General features: G+C 44.3%; 1 protein-coding gene across 6 annotated transcripts in view; it reads right to left on the bottom strand.

Moving 5' to 3' along the window:
• PDE1C (phosphodiesterase 1C) overlaps nt 1-23,951 on the bottom strand; it is a gene marked incomplete at its 5' end in the record, with an annotated part of 524,017 nt that overhangs the window by 427,775 nt on the left and 72,291 nt on the right. For 5 of the 6 annotated variants that reach the window (XR_014779828.1, XM_084784994.1, XM_084784995.1 and 2 more), the window contains one exon: nt 15,275-15,770. The exons of the other annotated variant lie outside the window; for it this stretch is intronic. Coding sequence is in view for 4 of the 5 variants with exons in the window: in XM_084784994.1 (XP_084641120.1) it covers nt 15,275-15,359 (85 nt within the window). Of the gene's footprint in view, nt 1-15,274; nt 15,771-23,951 lie in introns of those variants that run through there. 6 annotated transcript variants of the gene reach the window in all.

Below are 23,951 nucleotides of genomic sequence, written 5' to 3'. Positions count from 1 at the left end.
TGGTCACATTTTGATGTTGTAGGATCATTCATCTTGCCTGCCAATCTTTATAATTTTTTTTCTGTAATCAAGAACAGCAGTATAATCATTGTTAAAACAATGAGAGTAGATGTAATGATATACTGAAATTAAGTTTCTCCTTCTTATAAAGAGCTCTGGCATGCTAGCTCTCTCCTCACTGTGAAAGGAAGCACCGTGGTTCCCATTAGTGGAAAAAAGATGTGGCTTGCCAGAACCCTGTGGGACTCTTTCAGTAGAATGATTATAGCTGCTATGACAACAGGGAAGGATGTGACGTCACAGAATCATCCAGTGACTTCGGTATTCCTGTCCCAATGCAGAGCTCTTGATGCCAGCTGGAAATCCAGCAGAGACCTCATTAAGGGCATCTGCTCAGTAATTACCACAAGTTTCCCCTCATCACACATCCAGCCCTGAAAACAGCCCTGTGTGGAAATCCCAGGCCCAATTCAAAGGAGCCCCCAACCTTGCACTTTCTAAAGCTCAGACTGACAGTCAGGAAGAGAGGTCAAGTTCCAGCTATCAGTAAATACGCCCTTAGTCAACAGAGACCAGGAGGCAAGAGGCAGTGGATACTTACTGAAGCCACAATACACTAAAGCCTCAAGGTACTTAAATAGACATCTTACATTGCGTGTCAACAGCACATTTAGATAGTTTTTTCCATTAAAGAAAAATGAATATGCCTCTAACATACTGGAGAGAAGGACAAACGACAATGACTGTACAACACAGCAGAGTCGGCTGCAATATCGGAATTTATAATGAATTCTCCTACAAGGAGTGCAAAATCCCAAGACCCTAGTCACAAAGCTCCAGCAGAGAGCCCTGCATAGAGACAGGCAAACTGTTACGGGGGAGGTGAAGAGACAGAAAGGGTTTCAAGTCCCAGCCCTATTACTGAATCTCATGAGCCTCAGCTCCCATGCCTGTAAACTGAAAATAATAATGAGCCAAAGGTTTGTGGAAAACCTGTGCCTAGGACTCAAACAAAAAGCTCTCAGTAAAACCCTTTATGGAAGAATTAGGTGGATATGGCAGTGAATTATTTGGTCCTTTTTGAAATTTTAACTCTCAAAATGTTCCTGCAAATAAAAACCCCAGTGCCAGGAATGGGTGACCTCATTGTCATCAGTGAGGTTCCACAGACTCCCTAAATATTGCAGGCTATTGCCACTGCACTGCTTGTCCTCAGAACATAATGCTAAGACCCTATTTCTGAAGATATTGCATACTCAAGCCATAGAACATGGAGAAATCAAAGTGATGCTGACCTGGAGGCTTCATCCCCACTGGGTAGCTTTCACAGTACTGGAAGGTGCTATGAAGCTACCAGGGGAGAAAAACAATCAATAGTCTAGCTCACCTGTGAGCCCTTCGAGCTACAACAACTGATGTGGCAAGCCATGGCCACTACTGGAATAGTGACGCAAACATCAGGGATAACCAAGCATTTTCTGATTGGACTTACAGCCTGCTCCACAAGATGAATCTCTGTCACCAATTATTAGGCCAAGAACCTGTGGCTAAAAGAGACATAGGCCCTACAAGAGAAAGTATTACTATTGTGCTGCTAAATGGACATAGCATTAAACCAAATCCTAATCGCTTATCATTAGACCCATGAATTGATGCAGTTCTTAGCCCTTGTGTATTTGCAATAGACTAACACAGAGACCCAAAACTAGCCCAAGTGCAGAAGATAAGAGACTGTACAATGCTCATCCTTAAAGTAAACATATATACCACAACCCTCCTCGCAGGGCTCAGGGCTCGTTGCAGAGAGGAAGCAGAAAGAGAAAGAACCAATATCTGGACATAGGAGAGCAGCTGCACATGTGACCTCATGTGACAAAACATATACAAGTCTAGGAGAAACCAAATCCCAACATGAAAAGGGGATTTGGGCACACAGTCTCAGACTAGCAGTGGAGCAAAGAGCAATGTTCGTTGCTAGGAGAGGGGGAGACAGCTTCCTCTAAGAGTGTCGCCCCTGGTATGCTAACCATGTTGCAGTGGAAGGGCATCCATCCAAGAATATTCAGGTAACACAAATGAGACTTGAAGGGTATTAAAAATTAGAAAAGGACACAAAGTTGGATAATTATAGAAGGGGAAGTGGATTGAGGAAGAGTTGGAGAAGCTGGAGTAAATATAATCCAGGCACATAAAAAACTTGAAACTCTTGAGGAACTAATATTTTTTTTATATTTCGTATATTCATTCTCTCTCTGACACACTCTCTCTTCCTTTCTCTCATCCCCATGTGTATGTGTCTCCTCTCTCCACACTGCTATTATGATGCAAACTTTTTATACTGTTCATAGTGTATTCCTTCCCAGGCCAGAGTGTTCCCAAATTTTCTTCTTGTCCAACCTATTCCCACCCTCCTTAGCTCAGTGATTTCTAAACAAGACTTTACATCAAAATTGCTCCCCAAGATCTTCCTGAAAGAACAATGTGCCCTATTGTCCAACCATAACATGGAGCTGAAAGCTGCTATCCCACATCCCCAACCCTGTCAGCTCTTGAGATGTAGCTGATTCATAGTTCTATAAAACTCAGTCAAAGAACTCTGATATTGCTGGTAGGGTTACACAATGATGCAGTCACTTTGGCAGCTGCCCACATGTTACATATGAATTTACTGTACAAACCAGAAATTCTATAGATTCACCCAAGAACTAGACACAGGTGTCTACACAAGTTCTTATACAAAAATGTGTATATCAATATTATTCATAATAGTCCCAAACTGGAAATAACTGTGCCCACTGGGTCAGTCCCATGATCATGGAATCTAGGATAGAATATTAGTAAAGGTTATCTCTGGATAATTAGGATTTTTTTCTGAGCTCCTAAAATTAATACGGATAATTTTACAGCAAATCAAATTAGTAATGCTATCTTTATTTTGGTTTTTTTTTTTTGATATATGAATTAAGTAGTTAGTAAAATGGACAACCTACTGAGTTGGGAACCTAGAAAACTTCATCATTGTTCCAAGGAGGGAATTAATTTTCAGAGGGATACAGGAAAGCCCAGATATGAAGGAGGAAGGCTTAACACATGGAAAGAGCTGGCTGTTAGGTGATAGCAAGACCATTCAACAGAATCAAACACCCACTGGTACTCTACGGAGAATGGGGAAAGTACATGTTTATAAACACAACACATCACTTCCCCTTAAAATGATTTATTGACCTTCATTGCTCTTGAAAAGATATTTGCCAATGAAGCCTTTAGATAGACCTCGCTCACCTCTCCAACCTCTTTCTGATTCCTGTCTCTGCTTCCAACCCAACAGATTGTCCCCACCCTCCAGCTCCAGGGCCTCTGCATAGGCTATTATTCCACTGAGACCCACAGATGTGTTCATCACACACTGCTACGCCCCACATAGCACCCCGACCTCTCCATCATACAACAGCTACTGTTGTAACACTAATAACTATGGACCACACTGGACAGTAAATGCCAAGTTGGGGTTTTGGCCCTTTTATCATACTGTATCCATGGTACCTACCTTGGCCTTTTTAAATCACATCATATCCCTGACACCCACCAGGATAGCTAGAATATGGGAGGCACTCCATAAAGACTGGCTCAGTGAGTAATTACCATGACCAGGGAGGAGTCGTTAAAAGTGTACGCACAGACACATGGAAGAATCTAGGAAAATCTACCTGGGAAAGTAGTCTTGATTCCTCTGGCAAGAAAGGGGAAAGCCACTAGAATTTTTGAGACTGACAGATCGGAAAATCTACAGCACTTGAGTGTAACTTGATGGAGTGGAGGCGAAGACACCGAAAAAGAAAGCTAGGATGGCTACAGGGTCTCTGGTTCAAATGGCCTAACTTTCAGAACTGTGAGGACAAGATTCATTTGGCATCTCCCTAAGCATTCTCCTCCCGGGGAGGACTCTGAGCCACCTACTTCAGGAGGCAACAATGACATAGGTTTCCTTACACAGCCAGCACACATGCATCTTTAAAATGGAACTAACTGACTTTTGCAGGGCCTCATGGGATGCAATCTTGTATAAAAACTGCACAGTCACCCCAAAACAGGCTTCTCAGAATAGTCGCCAAGTCCAGGCTTATGGTCTTACACTGCTGGACGAAAAAGGTGTATCTTTCAAATTTTTTTCACAGTCTCAAACAGTTTGGCCTCATAAATGAGAAAGGAAGAAAATGGTCATGTTAGAAAGTTAGGTTTCTCTAGGGCCTTGCAGATAGTTGGGAGCACTTGCTTCAGCTCAGAACACCACAGGCTCTGTATCCCACTGGCTCCTGGAGTCCACTTCGATACTGACTGGCTTGATAAAAAGTTTTAAATATAAAGTAGTTTCCAGCTGTTAAAAAATCATGAGTCATTAGACACAGTGGGGGCTCTCTGGGCAATTCTAACCTAAGGACTTTAAAATAGAAATCCATTCCCTCTCCCACCACTGCCGAAAACCTGCACTTTAATTTGGGTTGTCTGGGTCAAAGTGCAAGCAAGATAATGCTAGATTTTTCCAGGGGCCACACAGAGAGCAAAAGCTTCAAAGGGCTAGAGGGTCGTGCACTCGGCGATGGCAGGGCAAACACCTAAGCCCACAGAAATGCCTCCAGATCTGCAATGAAGTAAAGAGAGAAGAGGGGAAAGAAAGGAACCAGGCGCTCATCAGCACTTGCAGTGGTCGCCTTACTGAGGGTATATCATAGCATATGTAGACAATAGCATTCGTTCCTGACAAGATTAGGAAACAAGACTCAGAAATTTAAAACAAACAAACAAAAATCCTGACTTTCATTAAGTGTTGATTGTAAAAAACTGAGCAATTAAACTTTGAGTTTGTCTAAAAATGTAGAAGGAATAATATTTTTCCACCATCTGTGATACGGTAATTTTTCAAATGATCTCTAATGGCCAAGACATCTGAATAGCAAGAGACTCAATTCGGCAGGCTGATGCAGCCTTCCAAGCCAGAATATAAGGTGGGAAGGAGGAGCTGAGCTGCACTGAGCCCCTGCTTCCTAGTGTCACCTTGCACAGGTCAGCAGCCCTCCAGCTGTCTAGTTTCAGCTCGAGGAACTAAATCGCAGCACCTCTAAACAGCCCTCTCCTGTGCTGTGGCCACTAGTCCAGAATATAAAATCACTCTGTCTCTTTCTTGAATACATCTCTGGAATCCTTCCTTAGTCACTCTGCCATGTGTCAAGCACCTCCAGTGAGAGAGGCAAAAACAGGAATCAGAGACGCAACATAATTTGCTCTCCAGCAGCCTCAGCAACAGCATGTGTGGCCTGATTCTATTGTACAGAGCCTTGAGTGGTTCGGGGCTTCATCCAACAGCTACTGCCCTTCACCAAGTGAAACCCATCTCCCAGCAGTTCTGCCTCCAAGCCACCTGGGCCCCCTCGGGGAAGCACTGGCTCTCCAGCCAAGCTCAGGCTCCAATCCAGAGCCCACCTGCCAAAAGCCCAGGAAGTGCCAAGGAGTTCTCCCAAAGCAGCTGGCACCAATTACCCAGAACCAGCTGGAAGCATTTGCCTGGGGGGAGTCAGGCCTCCTGCTCCCTGGCCTGGGGGGAAATCTGCCTTAAAGTCTTACCAGCACTTGACATAAGTGGCTACTTTGGGGGCTTGGAAGGCAACTAGGGGAAGCTCCATCTGGGGAAGGAAACACATGTGGGTCTCGGAATCTTGCCTGCTTCCTGATTTCAGAGTTTCTCTGTCATCAGAACCAGGCATTTGTACTGTGCATGGTTCCCTCATTGCTAGCCTTGCAGTATTCTCCCAACAATAAAAGAAAGTGGCCATTATCCCCAGTACTAATGATGGCCCTGATGCCACAGAGCAAAAGGTGCCAGGACTACATCTAGAGCCCAAGTCTTCAAAGTCACTTCCTTCTCCACCTGGCATCCCAGCATAGGCGAGCTCACCACTGCTAGCCTGGCAATTAAGGTCTCACTTTGCAAAACTATCACAGTGACATGTCTTCAAAGTGGTTAACTGGTTGAGGCGATGGGAGTTCTTGGAGGCCCTCCAGAAACCCAGTATGCTGAGAACAGGGGGAGAGCATCAACACCCCTGGGCACCAAGATGAATGCCTTTGGGGGAAAATGTCAATATCAGTACCAAGGCACCTTTTCAAGACACAGTTTATATGAGTTTCTTATCAAAGAGGACTCAGAACTGACTGTAATCATTTTGTTATTATGATTAAGAAGTAGTTGGGGGCTGAGGATATATCTTAATGGCATCATATCCACGTGTCTTGTACAAGACCCTGTGTTTAATCCTCAACAATAGAAAATCCTGCTGACTTACAATGTGTATAATATTGAGGTCTCCAGAGCTTATTCTGTCTGCCTGACTGAAACATTAGAAATTAAAATGTTTTATTTAACTTAAGAGACTGTTTTTCTGGGGCTGGAAAGATGGCTCATCAGTTCAGGAGGACCCAAGTTGGATTCCCAGCACTCACATGGAAGCTCAAAAACAGTCTGTAACTCCAATTCCAAGGGATCTAACGCCCTCTTCTGGCTTCCACAGGCACTATATAAATGTGGTGCACAGATTAAAATAATAAAATAATAATAATAAAAGGCCTTCCATCTTAAAAAAAAAAAAAAAAGAAAGAAAGTAGTCCCACCTTCCTCCAATGCCTCTCCAACCCTAGTTTCCTCTCTCTGTGTTTTAGTTACTTTTCCTCATTGCTATAACAAAATGCCTGACACAGGGCTCTAAGGGGAAGAAAGGCTTGCTTTGGTTCATAGTTTCAGGATGCACTCTATCATAGCAGGAAAAATAGCAGCTGGTGCAGGCAGGAAGCAGAGAGGGGTGAATTCTCTGCTCCACTTTTATTCACTGTGAGAGCCCAGCCCAGGATTTGGCACTGGACACATTCAGTGTGGGTCTTCCCACCTCAATTAAGCAATCTAGATGATTCCTCAGAGCCAGGACCAGATGTGACTGTCCATCCTGGCTGTCTGGCCATCAGTATGAACCATAACACTTCTTGGACATTTTTCTATTTTTAAGAGAACTTTTCTTCCTCCATGTGGGTCTGTCTGTCTGTCCCTCTGGCCTCATGGTGGTGGCTTACTCCAAGATGACCCATGAATCACCCTAGGCCAGCAAGAAACTGTTTCCTTCCTCGCAGGATCACCTCTGTCTGTGAGGTGACAGGGAGTGGACAGGCTGGCTTCTGTCTGATTCGGAGCCTCAGAGGAGGCAAAACCCTCAGCTAAGAAGTAAAGCTCTAGGCACGTCTCTTCGCCTTTCTGAGCTTTGGTTTCCTCCTGTGTCAAATAGGGAGCTATACACGATAAGCCCACACTGAACATCATCGTAAATGGAAAAATGATTAAATCCATTCTAGTGAAGCAGGCATGAGACAGAGATGTCCACTATCCAACTCCTTTTCAATACTGTGCTCAGAGTACTAGCTAGAGCAATGAGGCAAGAGAGGGGAAACGAAAGTGATGCAGATGAAGAAAGAAGGAATCAAACTATCCCTTTTTGTAGATGACATGACACTATACATTAGAGATCAGCCCCCTCGCAAAAAGAAAACTTCTAGAAACATACACAATCAAGTTGCAAATATGAGTTCCTTTTTTATATGCTAACAACAAACACACAGAGAAGGATGGAATGCAATCCCCTTCACAATGGTCACAGTGAAAATAAAATATCTAAGAATGAACCTTATGAACATAGACAGGGGGAAGAGGTCTCCCTCAGTCACAGTCATAGGGGAAGGGAGTAAGGGGGAAATGGGAAGGAGGGAGGAATGGGAGGATACAAGGGATGGGATAACAATTGAGATGTAATATGAATAAATTAATAAAATATATTTTTTAAAAATTAAAAAAAAGACAAGACCAAAAAAAAAAAAGAAGGAAGCAAAAGGCCACTACAGTGAAAATGCTGACCCTCTGAAGAAAGAGATAAATACACCAAAAAATGGAAAGCCATCTCATGCTCATGGATTGGTAGAATTAATGTTGTGAAAATGGCCATCCTATAAAAAGTTCTTAAAAGATTAAATACAGTGTCAACCAAAATCCCTGTCCCTCATGGAAATAGGGGGAAAAACCTATCCTAAAATTTATTTGGAAGCACAAAAGACCCCAGATAGCCAAAGCAAAAAGAGAAATGTTGGAGAGAACTACCATCCAGTTTTCCAGATATACCACAGAGCCCTAGTAATAAAAACAGAATGTTACAAACACAAAACAGACATGCAGACCAATGGAACAAAATTGAAGATCTAAACATGTTTACATGTAGCTTTAGCCATTTAATGTTTGACAAAGATGCCAAAAAAGCATACACTGAGGAAAAGGCAGCATCTTCAACAAATGGTGCTGTGGAAAAATGGATATCTGACATGTAGAAGAATATATTTAGACCTGTATCTATTATCTTTGTCATGGACCATTAGCTCAGTTGGGGATAGGTCCTTGGAGTCAGGGGTTCTTGGAGCGTCGGTGAACAGAAATAAGGCGAAGTGACACTCAGATAAAAACTTGTCTGTGTGTCACTTCACCTTATTTCTGTTCACCAACGCTCCAAAAACTCCCGATCCCAAGGACCTATCGTCGACTGAACTAGTGGTCCATGACACATCTTGTACAAAAACTGACCTCAAATGGACCAAAGACCTGAACATGAAACACTGAAACTGCTAGAAGAAACATTGATGGTACCCTACCTGACAAAGGACACCAATAGACATGCAGAAGTGGATGGGAGAAAGCTGAGGAGGCCTCAACCCTACACAAAGAGCTACAGGCACCTGAGGAATGCTGAGAGCAGGAGAAATAGTCTTCCCTGGGGAAGAGCACACCAACTGGTTACCCAGTACCAAATGGTCAGCCCTGAAAGCATACAAACAAGTGACATTACGCAGACTGAGCAGACTGTATTAATGCATTTCAGAATGCATATACGTGCGCGCGCATGCGCGCGCGCACACACACACACACACACACACACACACACACACAATTAATGAGAAAAGGAAGACATGAATTTGAAAAAGACCAAGGAGAGGTATATGGGAGGGTTTGGAGGGAGGATAGGGAAGGGGCAAATTAAATTATAATCTCAAAAACTAAAAGAATTTTTTGTGTTTTTTTTTTAATATTCTTCTCTCATGTATTGCATTCTAAATGAAATTTCCCCTCCCTTCCTCCAGCTTCTCCCGCCCAACTCCACTCTCCCCAAGACCAGAACCCTCAGAAAAGAGCAGGCGTCCCAGGGACATCAACCAAACACGACATAACAAGCTACAGTAAGAGCAGGCACATACCATTACATCAAGGCTGGACAAGGCAGTGCATGAAACTGAGAAGCTTCTGTAAAACAGAGGACACTGTCAATAGGACAAAATGGCAGCCCACAGAATGGGAAAAGATTTTACCAACTCCATATCTGACAGAGGTCTAATATCCAAAATATATAAAGAACTCAAGGAACTAGACATCAACAAACCAAAACAAAAATGTTTAAGGAAAAAGGTATACATAAGATCTGGGAGTAGCCCCAAGTTCAGGCTTCCCTTAGGGAACTTAAAATATATATATCCTGTGGACAAAAAAAAAATGATTCTGTACTTCGCATTCTATCTTTCCTAGGGCCTTTCCCCAAGCCATGCTTATAAGGCCAGACCAAAAGTCCCAGGATGGTGTAAACAGAGACATACACACAAGCAGTTAGAAAGCAGACAAGGCAGAGAGAGCACAGAAATCAATCTGGGCTGAGAGAGACCTGAGCTGCATGCACTCTACGAGGCTGAGGGGCTTCTCCACCTATGTGGGCATGTTTGCAGACACATCCCATCACCCCAAAATCCTTCTGCAATTCATCCCTCTTGGGAAGGGAATCTACCAGCAGACTTCTCCCACTCAGCTCTGCCTCACAGGGCCCCACAATATGAAGGTGGGACAGCGTCCCTCGTGTCCTGCGTCTTGGGCCACGGATTGCTATCTAAGGACACTCTGCTTTTCCTGAGGAATGATTCACGGAAAGGAAACAAAGGGGCGGGCATCCAGCAGCAGTTGCTATAGGAAACACCCCTCAATATATAGCTATAATTTTCACACCACTATCTTTGATAGAAGCAGTTTTTTTTTTCCTGCCTATTGTCCAACGTCACCGCTTCCTACCTACACTTCAACCAGTTTCTTCTGACAACTCTAGGAGAAGCCACCACTTTCTCAGCTGAAGAATGAGCTGTGGGTAGGGACCAAGTGGGCCACACTGGGCGGTTTAACAACAACAACAACAACGACAACGACAACAACAACAACGACGACAACAACAAAAGCTGCCTCTGTGTTTTTGTAGACTGTGCTCTTTCACAGGAGGAAGGGTCTGTTTGAATTGCTGGAGAGAGTAATAAACCCACTTAACACCAGCAACACAAGAGACCCACAAACAGAAGACGAGAAAAATCCACCCAAATAATAAGATCCTACTCCACGCCACATGTTCCCTTTCTTTTCACATTCACACGCTCATTCCTGAGTGCCGCACCAGAGCCAACCAACCACGTGTGACTTCTGCACATGGCCCTCAATTAAAGCTAATCATGTCCACCACTGGCTTCAGCCACAGGCCCAATTGGGGCCCTCAGGTGGGAAGGCGGGTTGGTGGTGCTTTCTACAGAAGCCACTTGCTTACTTGTCCAGACCTCTGGACCATACACCTGTGCCATGACAGAGCACATCATAAAAGACAACACAGAGGCATTTTCTTTGTTGGGGGAGGGAGGTGAGCAGGGGGAAGGAGCCAGACTAGAAACCAAATGGCAGGCAGATTGTTTTATAAGATCTTCTTCTAAAGAATAAAGGATTATACTACCTAAGCCTCTGGCTTGTTCAGGTTTTACTGGAGCCTGAGTTGGCTCAGCCGACCTAACAACACACACACACACACACACACACACACACACCCGCGCCCAGATCTCTCTTCATTAAAATGATAGGCTAGCCTCAAGGCCAAGCAGAAATCATATCCACTGTGGGAGGCAGTGTGGTGTGTGGAGGAAAGCCTGGTGGCAGAGGGAATGGCCTCAACTCAACCTTGTTCCTTCCTATGTGACTTCTAGAAAGTCACCTCATCTCAGAATGTCTACCCTTCAGAGTTGTGAGAAAATGAGAGATGTGTCAAAGGAAGTAGCACTGGGAGAGCCCTGACCACACCCCACAGCTGTTGTGACTCCCGACAGCCTTGGCATCAGTTCCCAAGTGCATCTGCAGCCTGAGTATCGGGTAGCTCAGCGGCTCTAGCAATCCAGCCCTCCAGAGCTTGCTCCACGGGATACTAGTGGTGTTTAAGACCAGCTTTTACCATGCTTGGCTACCCATTACCACTGAATATTCACCTCCTTTGGCCTCTCTTCATGATCTTAGTTAGGGTTCCTGTTGCTGTGATGAAACACCATAACCAAAAGCAACTGGAGAGTGGGTGTTTCATCTTAGACTTCCAAGTAACAGTCCATCACTCAGGACTATGAATTGCAGTGCAGCAGGAACCAAGAGGCAGGAACCGAAGCAGAAACCATGGAGGGACATTGATTGCTGGCTTCTTTATAGCATTCAGCACTGCCTGCCCAGGGGTAGCAGCACCCCTACCAGGCTAGACCTCCCACATAAATAACCAATAAGAAAATGTCCCTTACAGATTGGCCTACAGTTTCTGTATCCAGTTGACAAAAATCTAACCAGGAGACTATCCATTGATTCTGTCTCCAGTCAGTCCCTCTTTTAAAAGCACTCTGTCTGTCCAGGTTTCCCTGGTGTATTTTTGTCTTGAGAGAGTCATAGGCCCAGTGAGAACCAGAAGGGAAGAATGTCTTCCCCAAAGAGAGAGCAGGGATCTTCCGGGAGCAGAAGGTGTTCCCAACATTGACACAGGGGTGGCTGGCTCATGTCTCTCATCTACAGTGACCCCAAAATTCCCTTATCACCATAGACTTCCCTAGAATAACCTCTTAATTCTTTGGGAGAGTTATGAACTCCTTTAGCAAAATCCTTTTGAACCTTTTTTTTTTTTTTTTTTTTACAAATTAACAGACTAGAGGAAGCAGTGGTTCTCATGTGAGAAGGTCAGATGCCTAAGAAAAGCAGCGATCTGAGTGCATCGGGACAGCCCCAGGATTCTCTCCTACATGGTAAGGGGACGGAGTGTGCTCTGGTCTGTCCTGCTGAAGTAGAGACTGAACCAGCAGCATCTTCAGCATCGGGCCTGACTGCTGTACACTGAAGCTGCAAGGAAAAGAGTCTTGCTTGGGAAAAAAAATACATGTAACATATCTGACAAAATGTACTTGAAAGGCTTTCAAACATACATGAAAATGCACACATACACAATATATACAAACATACGTATATATGTGTGTGTGGCTATAATGTATATTAGCTCATATCAATTATATAGTTATATGATTAGCATATGGTATATCAAAGTTATTAACACATAATAGAGTATATATAATTAGCATATTCTACATAAAGTAATGATTTTTGAGAAATAATAAGTGATGGCTTCCTCAGGGGAAAACAGGAGAGGAAAATGAGAAAGCAATTTTACAAAACAGAAAAACTTGTTGAATTGAGATGCCACATTCCACCTCTTAGACTTAAAACCTTCTTTAAGCTATGGTGTCCAGCATTCACGACAGCATGTGACGACTTCCATACACTAACGGTGGGAGCATACATGGTGACTCTTTCCAGACAGGGGTTGAGCAAAACATTTTAAAGTCCCTAAAAATATGCATACGTTTGAACCAAGCAATTGCGCTTCTAGAAGCTTAACGTTAAAAAGTACTCCTAAGCCAAAATGGACGTGCAATCATTAGCATTCACATGGCAGATGAGATTATCTATTTATTCCTTCAGTATTTTGCATACTCACCTTAGAACAGGGGAGAGTATTCCTAGATATCCTCAACGGTTTTGCTTTTGTCATTGCTCATAATGGTGAAAAGTGAGAGCTTAAGTAGACCACAATAGGAAATTGGTTAAGGGAATACTTGTCATAGAGCAGGTAGCAAAACTAATGAGATATTATTAAATATGAAATTCCAAATGCTGTTAACATGTACTATCTATGTAAAAAAGATTGGAAGATATAAACAAGGAATATTAACATTTGTAGCAAATGATAAAATAGGAGAATGTCTTTTATCCTTTCTGAATATCTTTACTTTCTAAAATGTCCATATTAGCCTAAAAATCTAAAAGATGTTTTATCACACTTACTAATTTTTACTTTATAACATGCTTTGTGTACATACCATATAAGTCCAAGTATGCAAGATCCCTGAATCTAGGTCCTAAGCTGATATGTCTTCGTAAACCCCTCATAAATTAGTTTAATGTCTTGAATGAGTGCAACAATTACCATTTATTGAATTTTTGTCATGTGGCAGACACTGTGCTAAATCATATCATTTAATACAGTAAAATTCAATAAACATTTGTGGATAGGGGAGGATGACAGAGGAAAAGATGAGAAGATTGGAAAGCCCAGCAATATGAACAAAGCCTGCAGCTCTCATCTCAGAGGCCAGTTCACTTTGGGGACCTCCTGACCACTAGACTACACGGCCCTGCAGGCCATCTCCAGTACTGGGAAGGAAAGGAGGCAGAGGAGGATCATACCAAGATCCTACATCTTAGGAAGGCACACTTTTTTGGAAGATAAGGTCTGCTGGGAAAATTCAAAGCTTACTTTTGAAAGTTTTGCTACGAGAGTCAAGACAAGTGAAATTTACATGACCTTTAAATGAGACAATTTTGACCTTGAGAGCTTTTAGTTCATTTCTAAGAACCGTCCCTGAGCACAGACAATCGCCTCAAGAGAGTGAAAAGTAAATAAGTAGTGTCCTCAGAATTTACAGTGCAGGGAGGACTCCCCACAGGCTACCACCAGCTGACTCTGGGCTGGCCAGCTCTGGGGGAGAGCTCTTGGGGCTGTGGTAAGGCTGTCTTTCTGTCAGGACGGAGAGTGGAAGAGGCAGCAAAAGAAGCAAACTAATGGAGGGCAGGCATGATTTCCCCATGCCCACTTGAGGAAATGCCATTCTCAGCTGCAAGAGCAAGCTGGGGAAAGTGGCTGACAGGTGTGATACAGTGTATCCAGGAAAGAGTACATATTTATGCTCTTCCACAAACCCTGGACCACTTCATTGGGAGCACAAGTAATCCAGAGACTAGCTCCTCATCACTGGTCTCAGCACTTTCCTGCTATACCTCCAAGCAGGCAGAGCCAAAAGCAAAATAGCATAGACACCCCCTTCCCCTATTTTCAAGGACACTGTGGGGTTAAGATCAGATTGATGGCTATGTTCACGAGGGCTCCTCAAATAAAACTTGGGAGGAGAACCTGTGTACCTGCTTCAGGCCTGCTGCTAGCCAAAGCTGGCATTCCTAAACAAAGCTGCCCCATGTCTATCTTCATCTCCCAGCTGGCCCCAGCTCCCAAGAGGATGAAGATGCCAGGCTTTGACAAGTCGTTTCCAAACAGCAGAAACTCATAGTAAAACGACGGAGGACCGATCTCTTCAAATGCTGGCCTCTAATGAGTGAACTCTATGGTCAGTAACAGGCCCTTCTGTTCCTCCTCTCTTGGTGAACAGATTAGAGGTGGAGAAAAAGAGAAATCACTGGGAGTCCCCAACACACAGCTCTGGGACACTTCAAGTTTTTTTTTTTTTTCCTGAAACATTCCAGTCCACAAGATACAGCATCCCTCCCTGCCTTGGCAGCCTGCAAACCAGCCTCAGGACCTGGCCCTACCCTAACATTCTCTCCTCTCCTCTCAGCTTTTGTATTCTATCTCCATCTCTGAACTTCTGACTTGTAGTATGTGCCTGAATATGTTACTCTTTGTCTCTGTGTCTGTCCACTTCCTTCAATCCTTTCTGACTCCTCTTCCTCCCCGTTCTTATCCGTCTCTATCTGTCTCCATCCGTCTCTATCCACCCTCTTCTAGACCTAGATAACAAAATCAGGGAGGAAGTCAGCGCAACTGAAAATCAGCTCCAGCGGGATGCCAGCTAGAACGACAGAGTAGCAGGGATACCCTGATCCGGGCTTCCCTTGCAGCTCACGGTTCCCAGGGGTTTCCTCCAGCCAGCACCCTCCAACCCAGATTCCCTCATCCTCCCCCTCCGCGCTTAGAGTCCGCCACAACCGGAGGGTGTGCTAGGACTCCAGAAATGGCCCCGGGAGCAAAGTTCTCACCGATGGTGAAGCTGTACCCATCGATGCTGAAAGTGGCGCTTCTACATTTCTTAAAGCCCTCCTTCTTGTGGCTGGCGTCCGTCATGGCTCGTGCGTCCCGGGTCCCGGCTTGAGCCTGCACCCAGCCTCCCTCCGCTGCACTGTCACCGTAGACCCGCGCTGGTTACGAGCTGCTCACCGCAGCTGCAGGCACCCAGACCTGGGAACTAGCAAGCCAGGCTCCTAGTGGAGCCCCTGTGCCCCCGCCACTGCCCCATCTCAAACCGGCTGCAGCTGCGACGGCAGGGAACTGGCGAGTCTGCGTGTAGCTGTGGGCTGGTCCGGGCTGCCGCGCCCCTTCGCGCTCTGCTCTCTGGAGGCTGGGGGAGGTTGGGGGACCCCGAGGGAATGGCAGGGATTGGAGTCGTGCTTCTTCTCAGTGTGTTTTCTCTGACAATGTGGATAGCTCCCCCAAATCACATCAAGAGATGGACAAACCAACACCTCAGCCTTCAGACGCCCAAGTTTACTCCAAACAAGGAAGTAGCGCAATTGCCACGCCCACTTCCTCCCACCGCGGATCCCAGAACTAGTCCCAAGCCCTAATCCTAGTACTTCTCAGCAGTCCCTGGGCAGAAGATAATTACCAGAGTAACTCATTTGTGGGTGAGCATTTCTACACGAAAGCCCTAAGACAAAGCAATCTGCAACCTAATTTAAACAGCCCCCAGCCAGCCGCTGTCCTGGCTCCTTCAAATTTGAGTTTGTCAAGTGTCCGGGGACGTGTGAAGGTGAGGAGATCTCAGGGATCCTATAGCTAAGGCTCTACTGACAGATGAGGAAACCCGCGTACAAGAGGGCTTGAGAAGTGTGCAGACTTGGGACCCAGAAGGTTCACTTTATGACTACACACTATGTGTCCTTGGCTTTTCCAAATGTCTAAAGTGATCACGCTTAGCCAAACACATGCTGGAGATGAGCAGATACCAGAGCTGAATGCCACTGAGGGACCCTCTCTCACACCCAAACTGTCACAAAAGTAAGATTAAGTCAGCTTCATTTGCTGAGCAGGAATTTTGTCACAATTAACAAATTCTCACCAACATTAGGAGTCCAGCAATAGTGTTGCTAGGTAGTTTCAGTTGACTTCAGGAGACTGTAGATTAGAGACCCAATAAATCCCTTGAGCCCAGGTTAATTGCTCCTCAGAAATTTAGTCTTTCTTGATTCACCATGTACTTTTAAAGAAATCAGTTTGTTATTTCTCAGCATAGCTGGCACTTGAGTGGCAAGTTCTCTTAGTAAAGTCCTAGAGCCGCTGCACTCACTATGATAGTCTGGTGGCAACACAAACGTCATTTTTCATAGAATTGCCCATCACTTCACCAGACCCAGGTGTGTATCCAAGCCATGCTGGTGCATCAAGCATCCAAGCTACCCTCCTGCCTGTGTAACACTTATGTCTGAAAGACGTAAGTTTGGGGGGAAAAAAACAAACCTCACAGAGTGACCTGCGTGTAGGATCTAGCTCCACCACAAGCAAAATGACTCGAAGATGTTCAGAATTCCCAGATCTTGCAGTCAGGACCAAATGAGGAAGCCCGTCAGACCTGGAACATCGTGGGCACGCAGCCAAGGCCATGAAAACACTGACAAACGTTCTTCTGCATGGCAATAGCATGTATGCTTATTACTGCAGCCACTAATTTTATAAGAGGACTTTATATGTAACATTTTATATTATATATGTATATATGTGTGCATTTTACATAGCAACCACTTAAAGTTTCTAATCATCCTCATTTTCCACACATAGAACTTTTAAGTGGAACATTTGTCTACTTTTGTACCAGGGAAATTCCTGAAGTGAGGAGCCCGGATGCTCCAGTTAACATCTCCCATAGTAAATTATCTAGAAACAAAAGAGCCTAATGTGATGGAAAATTTTCCCTGAGTGAGGGAAATTAAAATTATATTTAGTCACATTTAACAGAAAATCTCCTTAAAATATAATCTATCAAAAATAATAACAATGTGATCATTTATCTATCCCCTAAGTGTGGTAAAAATAACTTACCCGAACAATTAGAACTGTTTAAAAACTCTTTCTCCCCAGAATTGTTTCCTCTCTCTCTCTCTCTCTCTCTTTCCCTGGTTTTAGAGATAGCACACCTACAGGATTACTAAATTCATTGTCTCAATCCTAACGCAGCCTTCTCTGTGCAGGGCTCTCACACCAACTTAACCAGACGGAGCTCAATGCTAGTGTTACATAAACCAGGAAAGGATGAGTTCAGGTCTGAAAACAGAAGAAGCACAGCTTGTGCTTGCTCTCTCATAAATGCTTCCTCAAGAAATAAATGCTTTACCAGCAGCAAAAGCAAGCCAGGGTAACCAAGCAAATGCCGTGCTCCTCTCTCCCTAGAGCTAGAGCTATACGTAGGTAAACATCAGGCAAACATCTAAAAGCCAAAGGCTGCACACTAAACGTGGTTGTTATAATTCTTAAGGGTTTGGCACCTTAAATTGTATAAAGAACTCCGTGGCTTCTGCTACTAGGAGTCTCAGCTAGGGTCACCCCCTCATATCCATCCTTCCAGAAGCGTATTCTGACTTAGGTCTCCAGCTTGTCACAGAGATGCCCCCTCCCACAGTTTCTTCCTCCTGTCCTCCCACGCCCAGGTTTGATCTCCATCCTTATTCCTCCCTGTGTTTCCTCTCCTACCAACCTTGTTGCCTCTCTTCAAACCACTACCTCTGCCTATTCTGTTTCCCCTTCTGAGTGAGATTTAAGCCTCCTCCCCTGGGTCCCCCTGGTTATTTATCTTCCTTGGATCTGTGGGTTGTAGTATGGTTATCCTGTACTATACAGCTAAAATCCGGAAGTTGGAAGTGGCAGTGTATACCTGTAATCCCAGCCTTCAGAAGCTTGGGCAAAGAGAAAAAGATTGCAAGCTTAAGACTAACATTTTAAAAAAGAAAAGAAAGACCAAGCTCATCTTGAACTCTTGACAATCCTGCCTTGCCTTCCTAACTGCTGGGCTTTACATATATGCACTGCCATGTCTGGGTTGCTCACTGGCTTTGAATTTTCGTATTTCTAGAAAAAGACCAAGCACTACACCGCACTTGGAACATGTGCCCTGGACATCCAGAGCTCAGCTCATCCCTGGCTTTCCTTCTACTGCACAGCCTATTCCCTTTTTATTCATGTTGGGCATGGAACCAATATCTCCCATTCTGTTCAGGCCAATCAGTGCCCTCTGCAGACTTCCACGCACCTATCTTTAGCCTAGACCACCTTCCTGAGCAGCAGATACCTTGAGCTCACTCCTGCAGCCAGAATGCTCTATCTTCCATTCATTTGGAATACAAAATAGAGGAGAAAGCTTTCCTATACGTTCTCACGCCAGCCCCACCTTTACCTCCCTTTTTCAAGCTGTCCCCAAGGAAAGAGAATCTCTCACCTGCCTGACTGGAGTTCCAGAGCATTCTTTGAGCCAAACTCAGCACAGCAAATGTCTCTGCTAAGCCAGCCTGGCACCTCTGTGACAGATAGAAAAGGGGCCCTTCTTGGTTGGGGAAGCATCTCCACTTGGGCACAAACTCTAGCTTGATGACTGGACTCCCAAGTAAGGGTTGCACACAGTGGCCCTTTATAATAATCCAGCTCTGGGGCCCTGTCCATAACACTCTCAGAACAGCATCAAAGCCACATTGTGATCTCTGATGCTGCCACTCCCATCTACCCTGCTGTCCACATCAGACATCATTCTCATAGAAGATCCAGGGAAACCAGTCAGAACCTCAGACTCAGGGCACCTGACCTGGCATCACTCTGTGCCCTCCCTGTGATCTTCCCTGGGTCCAGGATACCACTGTCTCCTACAGAAAGTGTGGCAATACCTTCCATCTACCCAGCTAGTTACCCTTCCTACTCCAAGTCACTAACCACCCCAACAGCCAGGGAGATCTTTTAAATGGGAAAATTTTTGTAATGTCCCTTCTCTAGCTAAAATACATGAAGGGCTTCATCATTCAGAGAAAAATTTTAGGACACAGAAAAAGCCCCTTTTCTTAGGAAGAACTGGGGAACATTTGCAACACAGGCTTTCTCTGAGGAGTGGGGGACAGAAGATGCTTTAAGTAGCAAAGAGAAGATGTCATGAGAGTAGTTGGAAGGCAGGGAAGGCACAGTTACTGCTATGAGTACCTGACACTTCCACTCCATCTAATGTCTAATGCACTGGACTTCCCCCACCTGATTCCTGGCATGTTGAAGGCCTTATCTTAGCCAAACCCCATGAACTCTTCCCATTGTCACTCCTGGAGGGGAGTCAGACACTGTGTGCTTACTGGTAATCAGAAGAAAAAACCCTAGCTTCTATTGAGGACCTCCCGTTTCAACCCATTTGCTAGTGTACTCAGTTAACCTCTATAGTAGGTGTTTAAGAGAGCCTGGGAATGCCTCCCTGGATCACCACAGCTAGATAGGTAGAAGAAGGAAGCCAGAAGAAGTGAGGCACATGTGGAAGGATTTTAGAATCATGCCTCCTACTGCCACATTCCCATAACCAGAAATTAGTCAGACCACCCCCATGAAACAACAAGCTGTTCTGGGAAATTAAGGTTGGGGGAAAAGGTTTTGTAAACACATCCTTTGAAACCCTATCCCTTCCTCCTTGTTGACTGAATTTGACTTTTAACTTAACAGGGGGAGAGGCAGCTCTTCACCTAAGGGCTGAGATAATAATCTAACCAGAGTTAAAACTTTGAGTTTTAGGTCCAGGCTTCCAGAACCAAAGCACCTGACCCCATATTATATATGTCCTATTACTGGTGAATCACATACAGAACTTTGATGCTGCATTATAGCCTTGACCTTAGAAGAAAAGCCAAAAATGTAATTGATTAAGTGGCTGTATATTGCATCATCTTATGACATGCAGTTTTCCTTTTTGTAACTAGAAAACATAGATATATAGAAGTACAAAAGTGCCAGGATGTGAAAAGGCAAAGAAAATGGCAGAGGCGCAGTATTTAACCTTTAGTATGCCAGGAAAATTCTCCAAATATGCTTGTCAAAAATCTGGGGATCAAGGGATGGGAGCACAGAGGATCCAAGGTTGCAACCTGCATGGTCCCAGGTGGAAGACAGAGTCAATAAAGCTGTAAATATTTGCATTTGGACCCAGGGGAGGGAGCTCGGTTTCTCAGATGTCCAGCCTTTGTCAGGCCACTTGTTCCAGGCTCTGGGCTTAACAACACCTGGATCTCATTTCAAGCCTCCACTTACAAAGAAAGATGATTTTGCAGTGAGATTTTTTTCCCAGTGTGGTGCTGAAATCTCTAGAGAAAGGAACTCACTTCAGTGGCAACCTTGGCAACAGAATTATCAAGGGCATCAGGGAGTCTGGAAACCAAAGGGTAAAGGTGAACAGGCAGCCCAAAGGGGGATTGCTGACACCAGACCCTGGTGTTTACCAAACATCTTCTAATAGATACATTTTCCTCTATTGGCTGCTCACAGGCATCTAAATTGATCTAGAACTTTCTTCTAAGTTAGTGATTCATCTCAATCCAGATAGCAAATGTGTTCCTTAATTACCAGATCACTTTTCTACATTGGGTGTGGTTTCTGATGATGATGGCAATAATAGGAATGCTGGTATTTGCAAGAAAATGTCAGAACAAAATGTGAAGAAAAAAAGAACAAACTATGAAATAAGTTACAGTAATTTCAACTATTTTAAAAATGCATTTAAGGAAAACAGGAAGGTGAGACAAAGTCACCTGGTAAGTGGAAAAGTAAGCCAAGGAGAGAAACTTTGTCAGTGGCTACAATCCAGTCTCCCCTGGATCAAATGTGGCAGATGGGCAGCAGGGTGCATGTGTGTGTGTGTGTGTGTGTGTGTGTGTGTGTGTGTGTGTGTGTGTGTGTGTGTGCGCGCGCGCGCACGCGCGCGCGTATTTACCTGCTTAGTGCTTTAAAAGTATTTAAGTTGCAAACTTTAAAAAGGAAAGGGGACTTGAGGGAAGGGGGAAGCAATGAAATCAGGGTGGCCTCAGTAGCTACAGTCTGGTGCTGGAACTGTAGCTAAATTGGATCCTGAGAGCCAGAGAGGTCAAGCTTGTCCTAATTCCTATAAACATAAACAGGCTGTGCGCTGGTGGCTTCCAATACAGAAACATTAGCTACAGTTTGATTTCTTTGATGTGTTCTTTTGGCTTGAGTCTCAAATGTCCTCACAGGTTCCTGTTCTGTTCTTTGATCAACTGGTTCCCAGCTTGTGGCTCTGTTTTGGAGGCGACACCTAACCGGCCTCCCTGGTTCCACTGGGAGCCTTTGAAGGTTAGACTCACCTCTGATTCCAGCCTGCTTTCTCTACTTCTGCGCTTGTCATGATGAGCCTCAACCACACATTCCTGCTACCGTGATGAATGAAATGCCCTTAAAACCCTGAGTCAAAATAAGCCCTTCCTCCCTGAAGTTGCTCTGGTGGAGTACTTGGTCACAGCGACAGGAAAATAACTAACACATGTGCTCTCCCATGCTCAAGGGAACATCTTGAAAGCTGGCTATCAACTCAGTCACAGAAACCCAAATTACCTCTGCTGCTTTTCTTTAAGCAAAGTCGATGCTTTCACAATTGTATATATCGATCTGCAATGTATTATCTGATGTATTCTGATCACTCTTACTCTATACCTTCTCCTTTCTCCCTTCCACCTCTATCAAGTCCCTCTCTCTCTACAAGTCCCTTTCCCATGACCACACCTTTTTGCCTTGCGTTATGAGTTAATCTAGGGCTATTTACATGGTGGGCTTACCAGTGGGTATACAATAAATGACCATAACTACACCTGTCTGGCATCCATCACTTAGCCCTTCCTCCTGAGCCATGATTGACTCTTCACAGGCTCAGTCATGTGCCCTCCAGTAAAAGCAACTGCATTTGCTGTAAGTGTCTGAGGTCTAGAACACAGCACTTCTCAGCCCTTCACACTTACATGCAGCTTTTTATCATTTCCATCCTCTCTTCCGCAATGTTCCCTAAGCTTTCGAGGGGCTGAGCACACATCACTATGTCAGCTCCTTGAGCCTGCGTTCTCTGCATTCACTGTCATTCATTGAAAAGAGAGCCTTCTCTGATCAGCGCTGGGGGAAGCATTTGTCTACAGGTATAAACATAAATGTTTAGAAGGCATTTTGTGGGTTTTTTTTCCTTTTTTTATTCATTTATTCTTGTTATATCTCAATGGTTATCCCATCCCTTGTATCCTCCCACCCTCCCACTTTCCCCTTATTCCCCTCCCCTATGACTGTTCCTGAGGGGGATTACCTCCCCCTGTATATGCTCATAGGGTATCAAGTCTCTAGAAGGCATTTTTGAAACAATGTCAAAACAGAAAAATAAGTGGGAAGCTTCATCCTAGAATCTCCAACCTCCCCAGCATGAACTTTTGGGCAGGTTTCTTTGAAGTGCCAGGCATGAATTCTTTCCTCTGAAGCAGGCCTCAAATTCAGTCGGAGAGTGTTATGAGGCCCATAACATCTTGCACCATCTTGCTTGGCATTCAGGACTCACCGATACGTAAGTTTATTGATGGCATTTCTGTCTGTACAGTCTGCATAGATGCTCTGCCACTATGACTGGCAGCCAGGAGGGAGGGAGCTTATGGTTCATCTCTGGCTTGATTTCTCTAGGTCCTGCAACCAATATATATAGTGTCTTCTACAATAGGGTCTTACCATCTGGTCATAGTGGACAACCAAGACCAATAGCAATGGTCTTTCCAGCCAATAAGTCATAGAGAGGGAGGTATCTCATCTCTGATACCAACATTTTCATTTGACCGTGTACACTGTTTTATATCACATTCTTTTCAATGCTTTATTTTATTTATAGGTAAATAAAATGTATGTTTATTTATATATAAATAAATAGGTCAGAGTCACAGGTGAGAGGAAAACTGTGAGGACTCAGTTCTCTCCTCCATCAAGGGATCTTAGAACTGAACTCAGGTTGTCAGGCCTGCACATATCTGTGTGTCAAGTGTTATCTGCTGAACAATCCCCCTGGCCATTAATATTATTTTTAATTAGCTCATAGGGCATTAGCATTATATGTCTTCTTTTTATGTCCTTAATTTTGGTTACCCACCCCAAAGCTCCTTCTTTCTTTTGTCTTCCCATCCCCTTCTCCATTTAAACTTTAGCACCGGAGAATTTCCCCGACTCTACTTTCACTTGCCTTAGAGAGGTATCTAAGGGTTAAGAGTGTAACTCAGTGGTGAAATGCTTGCCTACCATTTACAAGACCTCAGGTTGAGTCCCCAGCATCATGAAAAAGAAACCAAGGAAGACATATAGAAATGAGTATGTCAGTGTCCCGAGTCCACCATGTGCTCTAACCATGCCCCGTGCCTCAGGATACAGCTGTCCATGATTAGCACATTTGTCATCTAGACACTTCAGGCTCCTGTTTTCAGGGGGGGAGGGGGAATGACTTGATTCTTCTGCATTACATCACTACCTAATGACAATGTTCTGCTGCCACATCAACACAGCGTGTCAGTAATTACTAAGTATTAGGTGTGCATATTCACCATACAAGGTAAGCTGGCACTCAAAGAAACAGATTACAGACGTGTGTGATTGAAGCTCTAAATTATGATCATGAATTACAAATCCTTA

The sequence above is a fragment of the Acomys minous genome (assembly GCF_964271855.1).
Source record: "Acomys minous genome assembly, chromosome: 6".
NCBI classification, from domain to species: Eukaryota; Metazoa; Chordata; class Mammalia; order Rodentia; family Muridae; genus Acomys; species Acomys minous.
This window is presented reverse-complemented; position numbering and strand designations above follow the sequence as displayed.